Below are 7,727 nucleotides of genomic sequence, written 5' to 3' on the forward strand. Positions count from 1 at the left end.
GCCGGGGGGCGGGGCCGGGGCGGGGCCGGGGCCCGCGGCCGACCTGGCGGTGCGGCGAGACCTTTGTTCGAACCCAATCAGTCGGAGAGTGAGAGAGCGCCGCGGAGGAGAGGAGAGCCAGCGCCACAGCGCCGCTGCCGCACCGCCTCCAGGCCCCCAGTCCCCGGGACCAAGCGGGAACAGGAGGGCGAGAGCGCAGCCAAGCGCCGGCACCCTCTGCACGGTGCAGTGCACGCCCCCGAGGGCCCCGCGGTGGGACACCCTGGCCGTCGCCGAGCTGGTCCTGTGCTCCCCCGAGACGCGCGGGCCGCGCCTTCGGCCGTGCTGCTACAAACGAGCCGGTACTGCAGCGCCCCGCCCCGCCGCCCCGCTTCGCCCCGCCCCACCAGGCTCCCATGGCTCCGGCTTTCCGAGAAAACCTTAAATGAAGTCTTGCGATGCGAGGCGAGAGCAGCAGCAGCTCCCCGCCGGCGGCAACCTCAAGGAAAACCTGTGGCCCGTGTCCCGCCGCTGGGGTCCTGGACAGGACGGGCCGGGTGGCAGCCCGAGCGCCGGCAGGACAGTGCGGAGCGGTGGCGAGCGAGCAAGCGAGTGAGTGAGTGAGCAACTGAGTGATTTGCGCTGCAGGCTTGTCAATTGGCCGGTAGTCACCGTCGCCGCCGCTCTCCGCGGTGCTGAGCTGAGCTGTGTGCGAACAGAGAGAAGAACCAAGGTGAGTCGGCTTGGCCCAGGCCACGGTCTGGGTGGGCAGTCTCTCTGCCCCCCCCCCTCCTTTTTCTTCTCTGTCTCTCTGCCTCTCTCACCCCACCTCTCTCTTTTCCTCTCACGCGCGCCTCGACTAAACTAATTTGTGCGCAACTATTGACTGTCAAAACAAGGGTCTGTTATTCTGCAGCAGTTCTGAGGTCCTGGAGGAGAAAAGAGGGCCGGGGGAGGGGCGTTAGGTGGCGACAGCAGTTCAAGAGGCGATGACAAGCGTGTTCACGTCTACCGGCTGACATATCTGTGCCCGCCTGGAACTACATACTGCCTGGAGGCCGCCGATGGGATGCCAGACACGTTGCTGTCACCGCGTCTCCGTTTCCTCCTACCCGACGGCCCGACGCGTCCCACCCCGCTCCGCCCCGCGCGCACATAGCAGTGTCTGGCTGTGGAGCCCCCGGGCAGTAGGCAACCCCGAGTCCTGGCGCGCGCGCCTCCGCGGCGGGCTGCCTACCCTGCGCGCCGTGTCGTGTCCCGCTCGCCCCGCGCCCGGAGTTGCTGCAGTGTGCTGTGGGAATGAGCCTCTAGAATGTACCGCCGCTCTGTGCTTCGATGTCGTGGCCACAATTGGGCCACAAGCGGCGATGGCATTGGCCTGTTATGCGGATCGCCGGGGTGCGTGTGTGTACTTGTCTTGTCTCTGCCCTGCCGCGCGGCCCCCGGCCCCCGCCTCGCCCCGCCCCCCAGGGGGTCCGTTTTCAGCCGTCCGGGCCGGACGGCGTGCACGCGCACCGGGCTCGCACAGAGTGTGCCTCTCCGCTCTTCATAGAATTCAGTCGAGAGTACGCCGAAGGCGCGGCGGCCGCCCGCTGCTGCTGCTGCCAGCCGCTGCCGGAGCCGGGGGAAAGAACGAAGAAGAGCTCTCGAAAGATGTGCTGCGCTGCCGTGTGGACTACAAAAGCACGGACCTGGCCCAACGCGCACGGCGGGCATCGTGAGTAGGACGTGTCGGCGCCGCGGAGCGAGACGAAGCAGGGCGGGCTGAGGTAATTCATCATCCCACGCAGTTATCGACACCCGCTGGGGCGGGCGCGGGCTGGCGGCGCGCAGGTGCATCCATCACTTTGGACACGCGCGGCGCAGCACAGCGCAGCACAGCGCAGCACAGCGCCGCCCTTTTCTTTCTTTAGAGAATAATTAACGGTGGGGGGCATCGCGTCACGGGGAGCGCCTTTGGTGCGCCTTTGGTGCGCCTTTTATATTTGAGCCGCTGCTAAACGAGAACATGAGGGGGGAGGGGGTGATGACTTGTCCAGAGTCTCCGCTGCGGTCGGCTTGGCCGCGTGCAGCTCCAGGGGACCGCCCCGCGGCAGCTGGTGCGGGCCGCTATTTTCGGCGGTCCAAGACCACCATGCCACCTCCGTACAACGAGCATTGCCTCGGGCCGCGCGGGGCAAGCAGGTGAAATGGGGAGGGGGAGGGGTGTCAGTCTGAACAGCACGTCCGTCCACACCCCGTCGCGGCCGAGCTGCGAGTAAAAACACTCTCTCTGACATGTTCTCACAGATGGAGAGGGTCGCGCTCCTCGTCGCCTCGTGCGCGTGCTGCCTCCTCGCGGCCGGCGCCGCCAACCACACCAGCCAAGAGCAGTCCGGACACGACCTCCAGTCGTTCGCACTCATCAGGGAGCGCGTCCGGGACGCCCTGAGCACGGGCGGCGCGGGAAAGAGCGCGCGCAGCATGGACGAGGCCGAGAGCTCGTTCCTGTCGTGGCTGCACAGCGTGCGCCACTCGCCGCAGGACGGCGGTGGGCCGGCGCCCGCCTCCTCCCCCGCCACCGAGAGCACGCCCGCGGCCGCCGACAGTTCGTGAGTCCTGAGGGTCTTCTGGAGTCCGAGGCCCTTGCTCGCGAGGTCGGCCCTTGACCCCGGACCTGCTGTCTGCCCCGCAGGTACGACTACGACCAAGTGCTGCGCCTGTCGCTGCTCTTCTACGAGGCGCAGCGCTCCGGTCGGCTCCCCGCCGACAACAGGGTGCCGTGGCGCGGCGACTCGGCGCTCGAGGACCGCGGGCAGCGCGGCGAGGACCTCTCCGGAGGGTACTATGACGGTGAGGACGACGGGGTGTTGCCGGCGGGAGGGCACCGAGAGGACCCCCAGGGGCAGACGAGTGACAGCACGACATGTGTTCCGCAGCCGGTGACTTCGTCAAGTTCAGCTTCACGATGGCGTCCACGACGACGCTGCTGGCATGGGGGCTGGCCTCGTACGCCGAGGCGTACCGCGCGGCCGGCCAGCTGGAGGAGGCCGTGGGCGCCGTGCGCTGGGCCGCCGACTACTTCATGCGCTGCCACGTCTCGCCTGACGAGCTCTATGGCCAGGTGGGCGACTTCAGCCTGGACCACCGCTTCTGGGGCCGTCCCGAGGAACTCAACATGACCCGGCCGGCGTATAAGATCGACCGCGAGCATCCTGGTGAGTTGTGATGGCCGTCTCGAGTCGAGGGAACGGGGGCGCGAGCGGGCAGGAAAGTAGCGAATGATCGTGCGAAAGGGTTGTAATCGATTCGGCTGTGGCCGTCAACAGGAGGGTGCTATTGGTCGCCTACCTCGCCGGCGCACACTTCTTTAATAATCTTTTACCTGTATCGCTCCGTTGCGGAATCCGGTGGAAAACCCCCCTCGGCATACCCTCTTTCTTGTGCTCAGAGCATCGGCGCGGCCGCCCCCGTGACGTCGGTAGTGTTTTCCCCGCGAGTCACGAGCGCGTTCGATGAAGTGATTGAGGAGATAATGACGGCCGATCGGAAACACGCCAGGGCGAACGGCTCCTTCGGCCGCCCTGGACTGGACGACGCCAATTATGGCGATATCGTTGTCAATTTCCCCACAAGAGAAACACGGTGTGCGTCCACGTCCCCCGCCCCCTGCCCTCCTTCCATACGCCCTGAGGCGTACGCGCATTCCCCTCCCCACAACCACGCAACTCGCACGAGTGCCTCCTCGCGGCCCCGGCGCCCGGCGGGTAGGCAGCCCAATGCGCGCCCGCGCCCGCCTGACTGTCGCGCTGCTCCGCAGGCTCGGACCTGGCCGGCGAGACGGCCGCCGCGCTGGCCGCCGTGGCGCTGGTCACCAGGGACTCGGACGCCGAGTACTCGGCGCGCTGCCTGGAGCACGCGCGCCAGCTGTACAGGTTCGCGACGCAGCACCGCGGCCTGTACCACGAGGCCATCAAGGGCGCGGCGCAGTACTACGAGTGAGTGCCATTCAGCCCGAGGGAGGTGTTCGTTGAAGGCGATGGCTGTCCTTGCTCACCCCGGGCGCACCCCTCTGCAGGTCCACGGACTACGGTGACGAGCTGTGCTGGGCCGCGGCGTGGCTGTACCGCGTGACCAAAGAGCCCCAGTTCCTAGACGAGGCGGAGCACCACTACTCGCAGTTCCTGCTGCGCGACCGGCCCGTCGAGTTCTTCTACAACCGCAAGTCGGCGGGCGTGCAGGTGCTGCTGGCGCAGCTCACGGGCGTGCACGAGTACCGGGAGGCGGCTCGCGCCTTCTGCGACCACAGCGCGCTGCATCAGAAGCGCACCCCCAAGGGGCTGCTGTACGTGGAGAAGGCCGGCACGCTGTGCCACGCTGCCAACATCGCCTTCGTCTGTCTGCAGGTGAGTGGTCGGTTCTGGAAGTTAGGGTGCCAGCGGCGGCACTGTGTGTGTGCTGTGAGGTGAGGGTGTCGGTGATGACCGCCCGGCCCGGAGAGGGCTGCTGTTGCCGCAGGCGGCTGACGCCGGCATCAACCCTGAGGTGTACCGGGACTTCGCGCGCCACCAGATCCACTACATGCTGGGCGACGCTGGCCGCAGCTACGTGGTCGGCTTCGGCTCCCAGTGGCCGACGCAGCCCCACCACGCCGCCAGGTAAGCGCCTATAGCCGCTGGGCTCCTCGACAAGGATGCAAGTCCACCATTTCTGACTGTTGGCTGCCCCCAGCTCTTGCCCGGACCGGCCAGCGGTCTGCGACTGGGCGGACTTCTCCAAGAAGACACCCAACCCCCAGGTGCTGTACGGCGCGCTCGTGTCCGGGCCGGACGAGAACGACTTCTACGAGGACGTGCGCCAGGAGTACATTTACAACGAGGTGACGCTCGACTACAACGCGGGCTTCCAGTCGGCCGTGGCCGGTCTCCGGCACCTGCAGCTGCAGCATGCCAACGCTTCAGGTACCACCAGGCCTGAGGTTCCTGGAGCTTCGCATCCCGCTGACCCCGTGAAATAGAAGCTGCAGGTGCAGTGAACTGGAGCGATGGCCTCCGCTTGGACGTCACCGAGTACAAAGCTGCTGTTAGAAGGTGAATGCAACAAATGTCAGGCTGTGAGTTATACTCTGTATGAGCTGGTTTATGTTTTTGTATTTTTGTTTGATTCCGAAAATACATAGCATCTCTTTGGTATCAAACAGTAACGTCATTTTGTTTAAAACTTTCACAATGATCACAAAAAAAAGAAAAGTCACCGCGTAGAGGTTCGGCCTGGGCCAAATACGAAACCGACTAAATCAACTCGATTCCAGGCGGAAACCAGTTTCAGGTCGTGGCTCCGCATAATTGCTAGGCCGAGGGCAAGACGGCGCTGATTTGCTGCGACGCACTCAAAACGCAGCACCAGTGAGAAGAAGACGGTCGAAATGACGCCAGCCGGCGTTCAGTCGAAGTCCAGCTTCCTGAAGGAGCCCTCCACTCCGAAGATGGCGTCGCTCGACTTGGGCCGGCCTGGCCTCTTCTTTTCGTCGCTCCGCCTCTGCTCGTCGGCCAGCAGCCAGTCCCGGTGGCTCTCCACCTTGGTCTTCCACGCGGCTAAGAGGGGCGCGCAATGGACAGCGTGAGAGACAGTGACTGACACACATTAGATAGCGAGCCGCTGCTGTGCTGTACCGCATGCAGGCGTGCGGGCGGGCCACCTACCCGCACCCCACCGAGGCTGCGGCAGTGGCGGGAGGCGACCCCAGCCAGCAAGCCTGCATGCAGAGCTACGAGGGGATCATCCAGAAAGTACGTCCGGTCATTCGTCGTTACGGACTTTTGCGAAGTTCAGCCTCTGCAAGCTCCCACGGCGCCTGGTAGGCAGGCAAGATCTAGTCTGGCGTGCATGCGTGTACTGCGGGGTGGCCTACCCCGAGTCTCGCAGGCGCCAAGCTCCCGTTCATTGCCGAATGAATCTGAGTGAATCGGACGTGCTTTCTGGACGACCCCTCAGACACAACAAGTGGACTCACCAGCGAGCTCCGCGATGCTGCCGGCCTCACCGCCGTACTCCGTGGGCAGGCACTTCTGGGGGATCTCCTTGTACAGGTTGTCGATGTTGTTGCCGTGCACCGATAGCTGTGGAGGGTGCAGCAGAGCGATTACACTCACGGCGTGGCCTCACGGTTAGCCAAGTCAAGCGGTAGGTCCTACCACTGCGCGTCTCCATGGGTCGCTCGCTCCCTTATACTCACCCGCTTTCGTAGCTTCTCCTTCATGAACGACTTGATGAGGCCCAAGATGCTCTCGAAGGAGGACGGCGCGTACACGTAGTGCATGCCCTGCGGTCTGACTGGGTACGCGTCCTGGTACACGGTGCTGGCCCTCTTGAGCAGGCTAGGCTGTACCTGGGCGAGGTGGCCCAGGGTCACGCCTCGCATGTCCATGATGAGCACGTCGCCGCAGATGATGGGCCTGTCGTCCTCCTGCGGGCAGAGAGCGGAGGGGGTGAGATACGGGTCGGGAAGTGGTGGGATGGTTTGCTTCAACCCCGAGCGTCTCGCGTCGCGTACCCTCAGGGTGATGTCCATGTTGATGTAGTTGAGCTTCATGATGTCTTGGAGCTTGATCTTGGACGGGTCGTAGTTTCCTACTCGCATGAGGAAGATCTTTCGTCCCTTCGGGTCAGGGTGGGGCAGCGGGAAGCAGATCCTGTCATCACAAAACTGTAAACGACGATGTGCACACAGTCTACCTGCTGCAGCTAGCTGCTCGAGGCGGGTGGAAGCACGGTGGAAGTCCCGATCAGCTCGTTGATCCCGGACCGGACGTCACATGCTCTGCTCACCCGAGGTTGAGGATCTCCTGCATCTCGGGCAACATGGGGTCTCTGTTGGTGAAGAACTCTGGGAGCAGGGTGCGGAATGTGTAGTAGCTGTCGATCTTCTCCTTGGTGCGCTCCAGGGAGAACTTGCAGCCGCGCAGGAAAGTGAGGATCCATTGGTCCTCTGCACGGACCGGGCGTGGGGTGGGGTGGACGCGACAGGGGAGGGCAAGAAGAGTTATCGTTGCTGTTTGTTTCACCACGACTCACCGTCATTCCAGATGGGACTGTCGCTCACCTGTGTTGGCGTTGAGGTGTCCCTGCTTCGACAGCCACGTCTTGATGGCGTTGATGTCTTCCTGCCGCCGCGCCGGGTCCTCGCCGAGCTCCTGCTTGGCCCTCTCCTCGAGCTCGGGGGTGAGTTGTCGTACAGCCATGCTGCAAACAAGAACAGAAGCCATCGTCGACGGTTACAAAGCGGGCGTGGGTTTTGTGGATTATGGACAGCCCCTTTCAGCTGTCTCGTTGGAACTTAGGATATTTATCCCTCTTCCCACCGTTGCAATCAGTCTAAATGGATCGCCTCTTCCTGTCGCGAGACACTCTGGCCGCCCCCTTACGTCAATCGGACCGTGCTATCCTATCGGCCACTTGAAGGAAAGCCGTACGCCATGTGCGGCAGCTGCACCGGGGCACAAGCGGCTGCGCGCGGCAAGCACGAGAGCTTTGTATTTCCTTCTGCTCGCAGAATATCGCGAGACGTTTTTGGAAGGACTTGAAGCGAATGATTAAAATCGCACCTTGTGGGCGCCCTTTGCCGTCCGCCACGCGATGGTGCACGTGGGCCTTGACCCACGAGGGCGAGGACCACGCGGTGCGCGCGTCGCTCTATTCCTCGGCACGCCCGGGGCAGACAATGCCACGCACAGTTTCGCGCGCTCAAAGTGAACATTTTTTTACCCCCC

The 7,727-nt window shown here is 63.9% G+C and overlaps 2 protein-coding genes across 4 annotated transcripts; one reads left to right on the forward strand and one right to left on the reverse strand.

The window, feature by feature from the left end:
• Positions 1–86: 86 nt before the first annotated feature.
• Positions 87–5,155, forward strand: LOC113206885 (uncharacterized). Of its 3 annotated transcripts, none has more exons than XM_026423167.2 (8): positions 87–712; positions 2,269–2,570; positions 2,654–2,811; positions 2,898–3,176; positions 3,779–3,956; positions 4,037–4,364; positions 4,477–4,616; positions 4,690–5,155. In XM_026423167.2, exons 2-8 carry the CDS (start codon positions 2,269–2,271, stop codon positions 4,973–4,975), a joined length of 1,671 nt encoding a protein of 556 aa, XP_026278952.1. In that variant the 5' UTR covers positions 87–712; the 3' UTR covers positions 4,976–5,155. The 3 variants fall into 3 exon arrangements, with proteins under 3 accessions (XP_026278952.1, XP_026278953.1, XP_026278954.1); XM_026423168.2 differs by lacking the exon at positions 87–712 and adding an exon at positions 1,515–1,748; XM_026423169.2 differs by lacking the exon at positions 87–712 and adding an exon at positions 1,515–1,696.
• Positions 5,089–7,238, reverse strand: LOC113206887 (retinol-binding protein pinta). The gene is made up of 6 exons (XM_052277243.1): positions 7,061–7,238; positions 6,787–6,946; positions 6,512–6,650; positions 6,194–6,424; positions 5,972–6,077; positions 5,089–5,552 (listed from the first exon to the last, which is right to left on the reverse strand). Exons 1-6 carry the CDS (start codon positions 7,221–7,223, stop codon positions 5,401–5,403), a joined length of 951 nt encoding a protein of 316 aa, XP_052133203.1. The 5' UTR covers positions 7,224–7,238; the 3' UTR covers positions 5,089–5,400.
• Between the last annotated feature and the right edge of the window lie 489 nt (positions 7,239–7,727).

The sequence above is a fragment of the Frankliniella occidentalis genome, unplaced genomic scaffold (genome assembly GCF_000697945.3).
Source record: "Frankliniella occidentalis isolate FOCC.00 unplaced genomic scaffold, Focc_3.1 Scaffold6218, whole genome shotgun sequence".
NCBI classification, from domain to species: Eukaryota; Metazoa; Arthropoda; class Insecta; order Thysanoptera; family Thripidae; genus Frankliniella; species Frankliniella occidentalis.